Here is a 17201-nt window from a genome sequence, read left to right on the forward strand (position 1 = left end):
TTCTTCATATATTTTTCTTTACTTCTTCTTTAAGTCGCATGTTTGGCCTACAGATGGCGGGCGCAGAAAAGCGCATTCCAACACGTGTTCTTAGCTTCCCCATGACGTGTGGCGAGAGATTTCCACCAAACATTTCAAGACCCTTTTTTGTCAATTTACCTACTACCTACCAATAAAACAAAATATTTTTTATCACGTAATCATTTTCGGTGCTAATTACATTACCTATACTAATACCTGTAAAAACAATTAAACACTTCAATTTACCTTATTGCTTACATTTATATTTATTAAACTTATTCAATTATTTATGATAAAATAAGACTTATTAGAAACTACCTAGTACCTACTACATTTTTATTTACACTATCTTTATTTATTGTTTATTTAATAAAAATTTTTGTCTGTCTGTCTGTATGTTCTTTATAGAAACAAAAACTACTCGACGGATTTTAACAAAACTTGGCACAATTATTTTTCATACTCCTAGGCAGGTTACGATATACTTTTCATCACGCTACAATTAATAGGAGCAGAGCAGTGAAGGGAAATGTTGAGAAAACGGGAGAAGTTACTCCATTTTTTAAGCTTCCGTCGCCGTCGCATGATCCCTACCATAGGGGTAGTAGAATAGGGGTAGGGTATGGGTATGGTAGGGATAGGGTAGGGTAGGGGTAGGCGTAGTAGTAGGGTTTCACGCAGACGAAGTCGCGGGCGTCCGCTAGTGATAAAATAAGACTTAGTAGAAACTACCTAGTACCTACTACATTTTTATTTACACTATTTTACTTTATTTATTGTTTATTGGTACAATATCAATGTTGTTTAGCTATATAGATCGTGAGGTCCCAGAATCGATGTCAATGTCTTTGTCTGTAATTTGAAGTATATAAATATATAAATAAATAGTAGAATCCTTATTAAACTATTGTTATTACAACACAGTGGTAAGACTATCCAAGCTCTCCCCTCTTTTGTAAAGGATTATATCCACCAGTTGGATGGATATTGAAATTTATGATGATGATGATGATGGTGATGATGATGATGATGATGATGATGATGATGATGATGATGAAGATGATGATGATGATGATGATGATGATTATGATGATGATGATGATGATGATGATGATGATGATGATGAAGATGATGATGATGATGATGATGATGATGATGATGATGAAGATGATGATGATGATGATGATGATGAAGATGATGATGATGATGATGATGATGATTATGATGATGATGATGATGATGATGATGATGATGATGATGATGATGATGATGATGATGATGATGATGATGATAATAACAATAGGTAAGTACTAGGCTTATTAACTTAAAATCAATATAATTTGGAGTCTCACTGCATGCCAAAGATGTTTAAATAATCAACCGAGAGCACAATGATCACAGATTTCTTATATATACGCAATTTTCTACTTATTTCTAATTTAACAAACTTAAAAGGACAATTTGTACAAATGTTTTTGAAGTGATAACTTTTTATGGGAGGGTATTTTATTTTTTTTATTTTTATTGTTTACAAGTTAACTCTTGACTAGGTACACCATCTCTTTCCCATGGTAAATGATGATGCAATCTTAAGATGAAAGCGGGCTAACTTCATAGAAGGGGGATGAAAATTCACAACCCTTTCGATTTCTACACGACATCGTACCGAAACTCTAAATCGCTTTGCGGCACGTCTTTGCCGGGAGAGTGGTAACCAGCCACGGCTGAAGCCTCTAACCAGCCAGACCTGGACCAATTAAGAAAAACCTCAATCAGCCCAGCCGGGGATAGAACCCAGGACCTCGGTCTTGTAAATCCACCGCGCATGCCACTGCGTCATGGAGGTCGTCAGGAGGAACAGTAAACCGCATCATAACGTAACGCGTTACGGAGCCACTCTGCCTGGTTTCCCTTTGACGCATACGGCAGCAGGTTTAAGTTATCACTTCTGTCGAGCGTCCCGAGACGCACACGTTCCTTTTCTCTTTTCTTTTTATCACAAATTTGCTTAAAACTATCATATAACAGACACTACACTACACCGTCGGTCAGTGTTGAATTGTTTCATAGAAGTCAAAGATTCACTAGACTTCAGCTCTTCAGGAGAAAGAGGTCGCCCTCTAAACTCATTTTCAATTTCTTGTAAGGTCCTGTCCTTAGTTTCTGGCAGGAAGAGCCACGCTATCACCAGACAGTATCCCACCACGACTGCGTACAAAACATATGCTCCGTGGATGCCAAAATTCTTGAACAAATATGGCACAGTTTTCACCGTTATAAACAGGTTTGATGATAAGAAAAGGACACTTAGACCACCAGCTAAACTTCTGTATTCTAGCGGAAATACTTCACCGGCTATGATGAAAGGCAGAGGCACTGTACCAGTTGCTATCGAGAACATGTGGATATGGATGAGAGCTATGCCAATAGCTGGATGATCGAAAGGCAGCAGGTTATGCCCTTTGCAGTAAGTGTAAGCCGCTGTTGCCAAAAACGCAAACAGATTTATCCCAACGGTTGCAAACAGCATGGTCCGACGCTTCACTTTCTTTATCACGTAAACCGCCATTGTGTTCGAAAGGATTCTCTGAACATCGAGGGTGATCACCATTAGATAAATGTTTGCCTCAGTTCCAATAACATTTGTGAATATATCAATTGTATACGCAGCTAAAATATTTGCTCCCGCCCATTGTCCTAAAGTGTAAATGTGGATCATTATAAAAATAGGTTTGTAGAACTCTTTTTTCCGCATTGTTGTATTTATATACGCTAAGTTAGTCTTCACTTTCTTAGCAAAAGTGTCTGGCACGTTTGCAAATTCTCTGGCTTCTCTAATAAATCTGCTCGCGTCAATCATTTTCTCTAGCTCATCGTCTTCTCCATCTCCTCTTAGCCACCGGAACACTTTTCTGCACTCGTCGTATCTACCTTGATCAGCCAGCCAACTCGGCGATTCTGGAGAGTATATCACTATCAATAAATCTGCGAAAACCACGAATGCGATAACCAAAGCAGTGGTTTGCCAAGTGAAGAAAGATCCCAGAGAATGGACAAAAAGTACGCCAGTCGCTATAGTTAATGATATAAACGTCAGGAAGGCTCCTCTATTCTTTGGGCTGGTGTATTCACCAATCAACACGGGTCCGAGGGAAGCGCTCATACCCATGGCGAGGCCTTGCAGAAATCTTGCGATGAGGAGAGTGGTGATACTCGTGGCCAGAATGATGCAGAACCAGCCGACAATCATTGGCGCTAGACTGGCCAGGTTCGCCGTTCTTCTGCCATATTTGGCCATTATTGTGGGTACTATAAAGTTGCCGGCGACGAGGGCAAATCCCAGGATTGCAGCTGAAATGAAACAATCCCAAATCAATAAAATAATAATAATAAAATGAAGTTTTTAGTAGATTTCAAGACATCCTTACCTATCCAAGAGCCGGAGGTATCATCAATGGGTATGATGGAATCAGGTTGTCGGAGCTGAGGCAGCAGTATGGCCGCAAATCCCATCACCAGACCATGCGCTGCCATGTTCAGTGACACCCCAAGAGAGACGAAACACTGGAAATTAAAATTAGAAATATTTCAGCTATATTTTAGACAGAAACGATTAAATTAAAAAGTAGAGAGCATCTACCCTTTCCAAATGTTAAGGTCGGTACCTTACCATATATCTACCTTACAATATTCATTTAGAATGTTTACTTAATCTTAGATTCCTACCGTTAACATAAATATCGAAGAAGTGCTAGTCAATTTTATTCATAGATGTTATGCTCTGAATCTGCAACCGTCTTTAAGTGTGACAGGATGTGATTTTAACATTTTTAAATTATGAAAAATGTTAAACTCGCATCAAGTCAAAGGTGATATATATCTACTTATTCATTATTAACTTCTTTATCACTTTCTTTTATATTCAGTTCGCCGATTGGACTATTTTTACAGAATACTTAGCTATTGTCATATTATCTTAAATAGAAAGGTAATCAATTGTAATGTTTCCAAGACGTAGGTATTCTTAAAAGTAGTCTCGTCTCTCAGATCTGTCTACTGCTATTATAACTTGGAAACTTCGTTCGTAACACTCCCGATGGCCCGCGCGGGCCGGGGGGCGTGTAGCGATGAATGTAAAACCCACGACTGATGCACCTCACTTCCCCGTACGCACGATTTCACATCCGCGCAATCTTTTCCCTCGTCGCCCGTATATCATGGGAGTGTCAGCAACGAACTTGCCAGACTATAATTCGTATATCTAATTCTCTATTATTCTTTGTTAATTTCTCATTTATTTCATTTCTATCGGTCAATATTGCAATTTTTTTTTTTTTTCTGTCTGAGTAGGTGCCGATAGCTCCCTGCGGAACCACTACGGCGTCACCGGGGGGGTATTGCAATTTAGTTACAATCAAGTAGCGTTACATATTTGTTTTCTTTTAGTTTCAATTGGCTTCCTTATTAATTGGTATTACCATATCAATAGTGATAATAATCTATAGATATTATATCATAAGTAGGTCCCTCACAATTGTTTGCTATCTTTTTGAAGTATTTATCAGTTTTACCTAATTTTGATAATGTCAAGCGCCAATGTTATCACGATTTTAGAATATCTTTACAGATAGCTGGTATCGATATTATAACGGACTAAAAAAACCAGAGAAATAATAAAAATGAGCTCTTCGGGACGAATATACTACTTTACCAGTACAAGGGATGTTGACAGTTGGTTAATTCGTAACGATCTGAGTGGTTTAAATAAGCGTCTGCCAAAACTGACAATTACCTTAAGCGTTCTAACGGTGGAATTCATACGTTCCGTTATTTGCCGGGCCATTTTATCTTCTAATATATAAAATTCTCGTGTCACAGTTTTCGTTGCCATACTCCTCTGAAACGGCTTGACCGATTTTGATGAAATTTTTTGTGCATATTCAGTAGGTCTGAGAATCGGCCAACATCTATTTTTCAAACCCCTAAATCTTAGGGTAGGGTAGTGGTAAGGTAGGGGTATGGTATAGGGATAGGGTAGGGATAAGGTAGGGGTAGGGTGGGGGTAGGGTAGGGTAGTGGTAGGGTAGGTTTATGGTATAGGGATAGGGTAGGAGTAGGGTAGCGGTAGAGTAGTTGTAGGGTAGGGTAGGGGTAGAGTAGAGGTAGGGTAGGGGTAGGGTAGGGGTAAGGGTAGGAGTAGGGTAGTGTAAGGTAGGGATAGGGAAGAAGTGCAAATAAATAAATTAATAAGTCAAAGCGAAGCTTGAGCGGGTCCGCTAGTTTTATTATATAGGTACAATAGTATAATAATTTGCGATAGTAAATACTAACATTGTTTTCCTATTCTTACACAATTAAGTATATTTTCTTATTCTTACTGATTTTCAAATAAAAATAGATACGGAACAATAAACTGTGAATAATTGCTGCGGTGAATGGATGTTTGTTACTTTAGAACTATCCAAAATGGCCGCACGCATTTGCATACATATTTTTGATGTACATAATAAAGCCTGATGTACATATTCAAGCTTTATGTTCAATAAATTTTAGGGTTCCGTAGTCCACAAGGACGTATAGTTTCGCCGTGTTTTGCGCAGAGATTAATAAAAAGCTGTAATTTAGCATGAGTATCAACATTAAAAATGTCGACAAAGAAAGTAAATTAAAATCTTGAAAAATATTTTTTTTTAAGTAACGTCCCCTACATGTTAAGTAAGGATGATTTTTTTTCACTCGTTTATCTCATAGTGTGGGGTATCGTTAGATAGGTCTTTAAAAGATATGAAGGATCTGCTATCCCTACCCTATAAGGGGGGGTGTTTTGAATGCTAACTTTTGTCCTAGTGATCACCTAGTATAATTAACATCAAATCAATCGTATTCTGTAAAGCCCATCGTTAACATATTTTTGATCAGTTAGCATTACATAAATAGTGATTTTTTTTCTCTAAGCTGCGATCACGGCAGATGGTAAGCGATGATGCATCATATGGTGGAACGCGCTTGCCTAGAAGATGCCTATTCACTCTTGACTTGATACCCATATTGTAGGTGGTGGGGAAAACGGAAGCTGGAAGAGCATTCCACATCTTTGCAGTGCGTATAAGGAGAGAGGAACTAAACCGCATAGAACGCGTCCGAGGAATTTTGATGACGTAGCGGTGCAGATCTCTGCGAAGTAACTAAATTAGTTTATAGTTACACTAAGACTTTATAAACTAAGCTCGTAAGCGCATTTTTGCAGCGTAAACAATACTGCACCTGCATTAGGTAATGTTACAGTACAATAGGTAGGTACCTAATATTACTAGATACCATTTTAATAACTTAAATATAATCCGATGATTAATATGTTTTACTTAATTAGATTTTAAAATGCACACAACTGAAAAGTTGGAGGTGCATACCCCGGACCGGATTCGAACCCACACCCTCCGGAATTGGAGGCAGAGGTCATATCCACTGGGCTATCACGGCTTAAATATAAATTAATACACTTTATTCTTGGACGGTTGAAAGTCTGGACCCCTTACCTAATTCTGCAATTTTCAATGAAGTATGTGTGGCTATTGCAGGTTGTCACTAGCTTTACTCATTTCATTGTTCATTATTTTTTTTATACTGACAACATTAGTTGAACGTACGTTTTTTCAAGTATTTTGCACTTTCTATTGTAACCTAGTTATTTTTACGTATGTAATTATCTACATTGTATTACAGCTGTCTAATTAATTTATAAATACTTAATATTATAAAGACGTAAAGTTTGTGGTATTGTAGGGGGTTATTCTCTGGATCTATTAAACCGATTTTGAAAATTCTTTTGGTACTAGAAGGGCACGTTATTTGTGAGTGTCATCTAACCCCGTATTCTCACCGGAACGGGAACTACCTGGGTAAAACCGCGGGACGTCAGCTAGTATTAGAATAAAAGTCAGAGTTGTGTTTTTTCAGTGTGTATGAAATAGCGGATTTATAGTAGGTATAGATAATATTACAACATGATAATGACTTATATAATTCGATTACTGATTAGGCACTTACTGGGAGATAATAACAGCTATACATACTCGTACTTAATGATATTATAGAGACAATTGTGGATAAGAGATTAGATTGTTGATGTTGCCTTCAACAATAAATACAACCTATGCAGCAATATTAATTGACGATACCTACATAGGCCGAACTTAAAGAAACTCTACAAACGACGTAACAAAAGTCTAGGCCGGGAGAAACCATCTATTACTTATAATAAAACTGTTACAGGTTTAATTCTGTACATTGAAGCTATTTTTAAAAATGTTGTTGGGGGCTTTATATAATCAATACTGAAGCTAAAAATGCTTTTTTTTATTTTTGTCCATCTGTCTGTCCGTGTTTTTTTTTGTTATTCGGGCAGTACGCTGAAACTACTCAATGAATTCAAATGAAACTTGGCACGGTTTAAGACCATAATACGGAAAAGATTATAGGATACTTTTTATTGCGAAAATAAAATAAAAAGGGGGTGAAATAGGGGTTGAAAGTTTGTATGGCAAGTCCTTTATTTTTAGAGTCATAGTTTTAAAAATTTGTTCATAAATCGAAACAATAAATACAAAATATAATGTCATTCAAAAATTTTTAAAATTCAACCCATAAAGTGGTGAAATAGGGCTTGAAAGTTTATATGGATTTCCACGCGGACGAAGTCGCGGGCGTCCGCTAGTTTATAATAATAATAAAAACGCGCCTTGCATTCTACTTCGAAGGTGGTGACTCGTGAGGTCATAATAAATAGTCGCTTTCTCAGCTCTCTACTCATAAATTGTTATTTTTACAGAAAAATGCAAGAGGCGTTTTTTGCAGATAATAACATGACAAATATTTTTTATAATGACCTCTATTAACCACCGAGCAATAGGTCGCGAGATATTTGCGAAAAACAAAAATCATGACCTTTATAACTTCTTTAGCCCGGCACGATATCAATGTAGATCTTTCACATCATAATCACAACGTAATAAAGGTATACAAATATTCAGTTCACTATGATGTTTTCCGCAAATTCGGATTTAAAATGCTTAAAACTAATAAATTTTTAAAGGTTAATTAGCTATGTTAGGCAATCGGACTACAGTAAAAAGCTTTGAGTACAAAAAAATATTAAAAGTCATTAAAGAACCACGTCCGTTTTCTCGTAGGCTGGTAAAAAATATAGTCTAACTTTAATAAAAAGAGACTGTTGCAATTTTGCAATTCTTCGGACTTTCGCTGTTATAATAACCACCTACCTACATAATCATGACTGTGTTTTTTTTAAACCTACCACTCATTTATATACTTATACTTATTATAGAACAATTTCAATAGACGTAGTAAGTATTTCTTGTAGGAAAACCCACATTCGGCTCACTGCTGAGCTCGAGTCTCCTCCCAGAATGAGAGGGGTTAGGCCAATAGTCCACCACGCTGGCCCAATGCGGATTGGCAGATTTCACACACGAAGAGAATTAAGAAAATTCTCTGGTGTGCAGGTTCCTCACGATGTTTTCCTTCACCGTTTGAGACACGTGATTATTACGTGATTATTGTGGGTGGTTATCACACAAATATTTTCATCTTTGTATTTATTTCTCTCCATAGATCATTGCTGTGTGACTTTAAACATATGGATAAGGCCAATCGTCAGTGTTCACGTTTCCGCTCCATACGTCATCACAGGCAAGACACTCATTAAAGACTTTTTCCTTCAGGCTTTGGGGTATTGACGATTTGAAGACTCGAAGCATTTCCTGCCCAACCAAGCTGAATTCTTCTGTCAGCCTCCTTCTCGAAGTTGTTTCTAACTTGTTGTATCTTTTGACCGAGACTGTTGTATTCTAGAACAACTTGGATGCTGACATTATCGACAATTATCATCATTTTGGTTTTATCCATGTTCATCATTAAATCCACTTGTCTGGAGAAATGGCTAAGATCTTGTGATTCTGCCAATATTACTTTGTCGTCTGCAAAACGCAAGTGTGAAGTGTATTCTTCGTTTATGTTGACACCCTGTCCAAAACACATCTTCCAGAGCATAAGTGAAGAGTTTCGGGGCTATAACATCTCCCTGTCGTACTCCTCTTCGGATTGATATTAGATGTGTTCGACGATCTTATACTTGGACGGTCATTGTATCAGCGTTGTAAAAACATTTCAACCCAATAATTATGTATATAGCGCCAATCGACCTGATGCAATGAATCGAGAACTGCCCAGGTTTCGATAGAGTCAAAAGCTTTATCGTAGTCCATAAACGCTAAGCAGAGAGGAACATTGTATTCCTGCGTTTTCTGTGTAATCTGTCTTAACGTGTAATGTGGTCTACGGTGTTGTATCCTTTTCGAAAACCCAGCTTTTTCTGGAGGTTGGAAATCGTTGAAACCTCTTCGGGAGAGGCGATTTTTAATCATTTTTGAGAACAGCTTGTAGATATAATGCAACTATAATGCTTGTAAATGCTACAGCAATCATCAAATGGGAAATTAATATGTTGTTTTCCCATAACATATAGGTACTCAGACCTTGATAAGATACAAGAGTACAGAGTACAGACCCACTTGAATAAATAGGTATTTCATATATTTAGAATAAATCTATTTTGTACTAAGTGGTTCAATTATTAATGCACTAACAGAAGACCGCGGCTCCGTGTGGTATTCTGTTTAATACAAATCCCTGAGAACCATGGGTTTTCCGGGATAAATGTCTAGGTAACCTATTAGAAAGGTAGGTTTTAATCCAGGTATAATCTATCTTCATTCAAAGGACAATATCTACCGTGTTTTATGCTGCAATGACGATTTTCCTTCCTAACAATGTATGATACAATGCTTTTTTTTATGGAAGAACAGGAAAATCGGTTAAATGTCAGTGCATTGTTCATTTAAGTATTTTTATTATGAAACACGGCTAAAACTCACGAGATGCAACGTATGAGTAGTATAGTCAGTGTTACCAACTCTCCAAAATATTTATCCCTAAAGTTGGTGTCAAAAACCCCTAAAATTGCCTTAATTATTGAGTTGTCCCCCTAAAAAATATAAATTCATAATAATTTAGAAAAATATGCTGTCATATGTTTCAAAAGTCTATATTTAATACAGACAAAATACTACGTCTTTATCTGAAGATTCAGATTTTTTGAAATCATATGAATAAATTTACCAATTTTTATTTTTATTCGATGAAAATTGCCTCCAATTGCCTCAGAGTGGTTGTAGAATAACGTATTATATGTCGTTATAAGTCGCTAGGACAAGAAAGAAATATTAAAATTATCATCAATTTAAAAATATGAAAAGAGTCAAAAAATCCCTGAAAATACCCCTAAAAATTTCAGACCCCTAAAAAAATCCCATTTCACTTATTTGCCCCCTAAATCTGGGGGGAAAACCCCTAAGTTGGGAACCCTGAGTATAGTAGAGGAGTATGCACGACTAGTTTCGAACCCATCCGGGGCCTTTAGTAATATCTTTTTTTATACCGGACATCACGCTGAAACTATTGAATGAAATCAAATGAAACGATTTGTGACCATAATACGAAGGAATAAGTAATAATACGAAGGAATAAATAATAAGGATAGTTTTTGTCGCGAAAAGAAAATGAGAAAAGAGTAAACTAGGGGTATAAAGTTTGTATGGAAATTCCTTCAGTTTTCAAGGTACATTTGTAAATGTAAAATGATTAGTGTACTAAATAGAATGGTGTGAAATAAGGGTTCGTAAGGAAACCTGCATACCAGTGAATTATATTCATTCTCTGCGTGTGTGAAGTCTGCCAATCCGCATTGGGCCAGCGTGGTGGACTATTGGCCTAACCCCTCTCATTCTGAGAGGAGACTCGAGCTCAGCAGTGAGCCGAATATGGGTTGATGACGACGAAATAAGGGTTGAAGTAGGGGTAGTCTACATCGATTTTCACGCGGACGAAGTCGTGGGTGTCCGCTAGTTCGAAATAAGCTAAGAATAACTGTATTTGTTACTAGTCGATATCCCATGGTTTTACCCGCGTATATCCCGTTCTTGTTAGAATGCGGGGATAAAATATAGCCTATGACGCTCGCAAATAACGTGGTTTTCTAGTGGTAAAAGAATTTTCAAAATCGGTTCGGTTGATCCAGAGATTACCTCCTACAATACAACAAACTTTACCTCTTTAATATTACCTAAGTAGTACCTATAGATGTCAGTATACCTATTCGGTGGCGAAAAACGAGTAGATTAATGTTGGCTAGGTAATTGAAAGTTTATAAATTGCTATGTGAATCAAAATAAAAAATATATATACTGGTATCAATTACAGTAGGTATAATATAAGAAACGCATTCCTTGCGCTTGTCAATACATGTATATTTATATGTAAATAAATAAAAGATCTATTGCAATAACTACATTTAACCTTGAAGCTTTGATTACTTATACAAGTGAAGCCTTGTAGTATAAAAGTGAACCAATTTTAAATTGCGACACCTTTGGCTTTTATTCGTACAGTCATTAATCATTATTAGTATAGAAAATCAATTTTTTTTTCTCCCTTCCAACTAGTCGGAAAAGACTGTGGTAGGAGTGGGTACGACAATAGTCTATCGGCGGGGATCGAACCACCACCCCTCGGTGATGGGTCTATAGCTCAGTGCTATAGAGGGTTTATTAAATTAGAAACACGTACAGATACATTGTGAAGGAAAAACATCATATGGAAACCCGGATAGCTGAGAGTTGTCTTAATTCTCTACGTGTGTGAAGTCAGCCATCCGCATAAGACAGCATGTTTGACTATTACTCTAACCCTTACCCCTCATTCTGAAAGGAGACTCGTGCTCAACAGTCAGCCGAATGTAGGTAGCTATAGATAAAATGATGAAAACGCATTTATTGATACGTTTTACGTATATAGGAAGAATAATGTTTCCATTCGATAGACCCTTAACTTCATGACAGCCCTTTGCTAGAGACCCTTAAAGTTCCCTTAAAACGATCTTTTATGTCAGTCACTGACGATCAAGTAAGCACACATGCCTGCAGTGTTAACGACTTGACAGCTGATAAACTGATCATGTGCTGGTCGCGTTATGAATGACATCATGCCGATCGAGATCCATCTACGATCAGTTTTATCGGACGTTAAGCCCGAAGTTAAGTTAATTGGAGAAGTGTGGTGGGTTTCAGCTCTATATCCCCTCTCCTTTATGGAGGCTCTGTCCCTGTAGTAGGCTGTTAAAATAGGTTGATAATGATGATGATGAATCTACCTCGATTTTAACATTCACTAAAAAGACTACTAGACAAACAGGCAGTTTAAAAACTCAGAACAAAGAAAGAAATACAATAATCTGAGGTTATAGAGGATTTAAACATACAATTTAATAGAAAATAAAAATTCATGTGTAAGTAGAAATGTAAATGACTAATGATATTGGATTTCCACGTGGAAAACATCTGTAAATATGAAAATGTACCTGTTTTTTGAATGGCGTAATCCATGATGCACTTTTCCCCATTTTGAAAAACACACGTGCACTTTGTTTTATGTAATAATTTTACGATTTATGTAATTTTATTATTATTAACCGACGGCCATTCTGTCCGCTGTCGCCGGCTGACTGACTGTAGTCAGTAATACCTACTCGTTAGTCAGTATGTCACGCTTTTCATTGCATTATCGAGTACCAATATGATAAATACATTTCTGAGTGTTTGTATTTGTATGTTTGTTGCGAATCAACGTATGGTAAGTATTTTGTAGAGTCACCAGTAAAGTTTGATTATAGAGACTGTATCATACTGATTTAGAATTTTCTTTGGTTCCTTAATCATGAACTTGTTTATGCTTAAATCAAATAACCTTTTTTGGTATAGTGACCATGTTTTAACAATCCTCGACACACATGAATGTAGTTAGAATAATATTAGAAATTCTTTCCATCATAATACGACGACCTCTACGGCGTATTCTTTAGTGCTGTCAGAGAAGTCCTGGATTCGATTTTGTATGACGAGAGAACAAAATAAATCTAAAACTATTTTCACCATAATTTGTGCCATATTTTGAAATAACATAAATAAGGCAAAAATGATAGCGGTACAATGACTAATTACATGCTGTGACAAACAGTATTTTTTTCTACAACCATGATACAAATAAAAGAAAATTATAAAGTATAGATTAATGTTGCATTTTAATGTGAAATGTATACATTGTAATACATTATATCTTTGATGTCACTGACTTATATGTATAGTACTGGTAATGTTACTAACAAAAAATTTACTGACGTTAAAAGTTATAAAAAAAATTCTATGCTATATTCTAAAAGGCAAGCCTTACATTTTCAGAAAATGACTGTAACAGGCAGAGAGACACGTGAGTGATCTTATATCCCGTTTTTGTACGTATGCATTTGGAACCTTATTTATTAATAGAGTAAAAATTTTTGAAAGATAAAACCAAAAAAACACGTTTTAATGAATAGGTACAATTAAACGAGTTTTCGTTTAATCAACACTTTACACGAAATGCTAATTTTAAACCTACTTCTTTAAAATGTTAGTATAGACTAGCAGACGACCGTCACTTTGTACGCGTGAAACTATATTTTTTACAAATCCCGCGAGAACCATATATTATGTTTTTTTTATGGATCAGAAGTAACCTTATATCGCCCCATAATCTCTATCTCCCGGTGAAAGTGTTATGAAAATCGGTTTAGCCATTCTAGAGATTAGACCGACCAAACAGAAAGGCAGACAAAAATTTTAAAAAGCGTGATTATGTTTTAGTATTGTTTAAAAAGCTACGTGCACTTTATTTTGAAATTTCAGAACAGAAATTATATTAATTTATGAAATTATGAAACGCTGGAGCCGAATTGAAAAAAAATGTGAAAAAAGGTTTTGCGTTTTGAATGAGATTTTCAAAAAATAATTTGTTATAATTTGATCTGTTTTATATATATTTTCCTGCAGATCATGTCACCCTACTATAACCTATTATTCGTGTGGAGATGTGTCAAAAGGCGTCCAAAATAGAAACAAGTTCATTGTCAACAGTTCATGTATCACATGTGATGCAGTCCGTGCAGTTGTTCCACTCATCCTGAGCTTCCTATTGGTTGGAAACAAACGCTCGACTACTATTGGTTAAAACGTATCACTTTGTTTGCTGCCATGATTGTTCATTACATAACTATAGACCCATGATTAGTTAGACAAAACGATGTAGGTACCGTATTTTTGTAGCCAATCGGCGTCCAAAATAGAAACAAGTTTATGTATCACATTTGATGCAATCCGTGCAGTTGTGCGCTCATCCTGAGCTTCCTATTGGTTGGAAACAAGCGCTCGAGTGCTATTGGTTTAAATGTATCACTGTGTTTGCCGTCATGATTGTTCATTACATAATTATAGGCCCATGATTAGTTACACAAAACGATGTAGGTATTACAGTATTTTTATTGGCGTGAGAAATATTTTTTTATAATTTGATAAAGTAAACTGCTTTATTTATTTTCATGCAGATCATGTCACCCTACTATAACCTATGATTCGCGTGGAGATGTGCCAAACGGCGTCCAAAATAGAAACAAGTTCATTGTCAACAGTTCACGTATCACATGTGATGCAGTTCGTGCAGTTCTACGTTTATCCTGAGCTTCCTATTGGTTGGAAATAAATGCTTGAGTGCTATTGGTTTAAAATGTTACATCGTGTTTGCTGCCATGAGATATGAAACTGCTAAGCGTCAGCTTTCAGTGTTGCCTGTTCTGTATACAAATAGGGTATTATAGACCAATGATTAGTCAGACAAAATAATGTAGATGTAATGCATTTTTCATTAGTGAGAAAATTATCACTCATATTCATACTGTGGCTATTGCTACGATTTTAAAGCAGGCGTTAATTTTTTTTCATTTAATTCACTGAATTTAAACTTATTTACTTTATTTGTTTTTATTTCAAACACGAGTCCAATTGAATCTTTGCGCACTTCACCATGAAATAATAACCTAGTACCTAACTTACATGTTAGTAGGTAGGTACCATGAAACCTTTGTAGTATAGAAGCGTGCAATTTGGTGTTATGAGAACAGATCCATATTACTCGCTCATGCGCTGTGACCTTCTAATATACTTTTCTATTTTCTAGGTAAAAGTAATTTGAATACTTAACTTAATTGAATTGAATCTTATAATTACCTGACCGTTTCAGAAGGAGGGTAATGTTTTTCAAGCGTATGTATGTGCGAGTAAACTTTTCTTTGGTAAAACGGCTGTTACTGTTGGCTACAAGTTAGCCCTTGATTACAATCTCACCTGATGGTAAGTGATGATGCTATCTAAGATGGAAGCGGGCTAACTTGTTAGGAGGATGAAAATCCACACCCCATACGGTTTCAACATGACATCGTACCGGAATGCTAAATCGCTTGGTGGTACATTTTTGTCGGTAGGGTGGTAATTAGCCACGGCTGAAGCCTCCCACCTGTCAGACCTGGACTAATTAATCGGCCCAGCCGGTGATCGAATCCAGGACCACCGTTTTTTAAATCCACCGCGCATACCACTGCGCAACGGAGGCCATCATTGATTTCGTAAGAATTGTTAAAACGCAAACAGAAAAATCTTAATAAAGTGTTAAGGATTACGGATTAAGGCGATAAAAAAGCTTGGTATTGAATCGCACTATACGATTATACGACTGTGTACTTAGTTCTAGATAAATCTATACTAGTACTAGTATTATAAAGCTGAAGAGTTTATTTGTTTGTTTGTTTGATTGAACGCGCTAATCTCAGGAACTACTGGTCCGATTTGAAAAATTATTTCAGTGTTAGATAGCCCATTTATCGACGAAGGCTATAGGCTATATATTATCCCCATATTATTACGGGAACTGGAACCACGCGGGTGAAACCGCGCGGCGTCAGCTAGTAATACATAAAGCTGAAGAGTTTGTTTGATTGAACGCGCTAATCTCAGGAATTACTGGTCCGATTTGAAAAATTCTTTCAGTATTAGATAGCCCATTAATTGAGGAAGGCTATAGGCTATATATTATCCCCGTTTTCCTACGGGAACGAGAACCACTCGGGTTAAACCGCGCGGCGTCAGCTAGTCTGTAAGATAAGAGCTGTGATAGCCCAGTGGATATGAACTCTGACTCCGATGCCGGAGGGTGTGGGTTCGAATCCGGTTCGGGGCATGCACCACCAACTTTTCAGTTGTGTGCATTTTAAGAAATTAAATATCACGTGTCTCAAACGGTGAAGGAAAACATCGTGAGGAAACCTGCATATACATACATACATCGTGAAGTCTGCCAATCCGCATTGGGCCAGCGTGGTGGACTATTGGCCTAACCCCTGTCATTCTTAGAGGAGACTCGAGCTCAGCAGTGAGCCGAACATGGGTTGATAACGATGGGTTGAGAACGAGTGCCAAAAAATATAAACTTAATCAATAATCTTGGAGATTATAGGCCAATGATTAGTCAGAAAAATTCGTTCGAGTGAAAAGCGTAATATTTTGTGTGATGTAAGGTCAGCCATATTGAATTAATAACTGTTGTGAAAGTCACCTTTCTAGAAACACTTAATTGTTCAGTCCAAAGGTAAAATTTACTCTTCTTCACGTAGCATCGGTGGTTCAGTGGTAGAATGCTCGCCTGCCACGCGGGCGGCCCGGGTTCGATTCCCGGCCGATGCAAGAACTTTTTAAATACATGTTTTTTTTCTTTTCTTTTAATTTTTCAAGATTTAAAAACTATTTTATTACTTTTGAATTACTCGTTGGGTAACAAAAATTTAACCCTTTTAAACATATATGTATTTATTTAATTTTTTCATTTATTTGTTAATTTACATATCCGTGATATCCAGTGGATGTGACCTCTGCCTCCGATTCCGGAGGGTGTGGGTTCGAATCCGGTCCGGGGCATGCACCTCCAACTTTTCAGTTGTGTGCATTTTAAGAAATTAAATATCACGTGTCTCAAACGGTGAAGGAAAACATCGTGAGGAAACCTGCATACCAGAGAATTTCCTAATTCTCTGGTATGCCGACCATGATGATGATGATGATGATGACCATGATGATGGTATGATGATGGTATGATGGTGGACTTGGCCTAACCCCTCTCATTGTGAG

General features: G+C 36.8%; 1 protein-coding gene and 1 non-coding gene across 3 annotated transcripts; one reads left to right on the forward strand and one right to left on the reverse strand.

The window, feature by feature from the left end:
• Nucleotides 1-262: 262 nt before the first annotated feature.
• On the reverse strand, nt 263-12725 carry LOC112047012 (facilitated trehalose transporter Tret1-2 homolog). Of its 2 annotated transcripts, XR_008252111.1 has the most exons (4): nt 12515-12725; nt 3450-3585; nt 754-3372; nt 263-339 (listed from the first exon to the last, which is right to left on the reverse strand). XR_008252111.1 is itself a non-coding variant. In XM_024083907.2 (3 exons), the coding sequence occupies exons 1-3, from the start codon at nt 12554-12556 to the stop codon at nt 2039-2041; spliced, it is 1512 nt and encodes a 503-aa protein (XP_023939675.2). In that variant the 5' UTR covers nt 12557-12725; the 3' UTR covers nt 263-2038. The 2 variants fall into 2 exon arrangements, 1 of the variants encoding a protein (XP_023939675.2); XM_024083907.2 differs by having other exon boundaries at nt 263-3372.
• Nucleotides 12726-16689: 3964 nt separating this feature from the next.
• On the forward strand, nt 16690-16760 carry Trnag-gcc (transfer RNA glycine (anticodon GCC)). Its single transcript has one exon. It is a non-coding gene; the product is annotated as a tRNA-Gly (tRNA).
• Nucleotides 16761-17201: the final 441 nt, after the last annotated feature.

Source organism: Bicyclus anynana, chromosome 25 (assembly GCF_947172395.1).
Source record: "Bicyclus anynana chromosome 25, ilBicAnyn1.1, whole genome shotgun sequence".
In the NCBI taxonomy this organism is placed as follows: Eukaryota; Metazoa; Arthropoda; class Insecta; order Lepidoptera; family Nymphalidae; genus Bicyclus; species Bicyclus anynana.

Bases quoted from the DNA above. Each gene is read 5' to 3' on its own strand.
- LOC112047012 (XM_024083907.2), bottom strand. From the start codon at position 12,556: ATGGGGAAAAGTGCATCATGGATTACGCCATTCAAAAAACAG. The intron at 3,586-12,514 runs GTACATTTTCAT...TTTAATTTCCAG, and splicing joins TTACGCCATTCAAAAAACAG to TGTTTCGTCTCTCTTGGGGT. The intron at 3,373-3,449 runs GTAAGGATGTCT...GTTTCATTTCAG, and splicing joins TACCTCCGGCTCTTGGATAG to CTGCAATCCTGGGATTTGCC.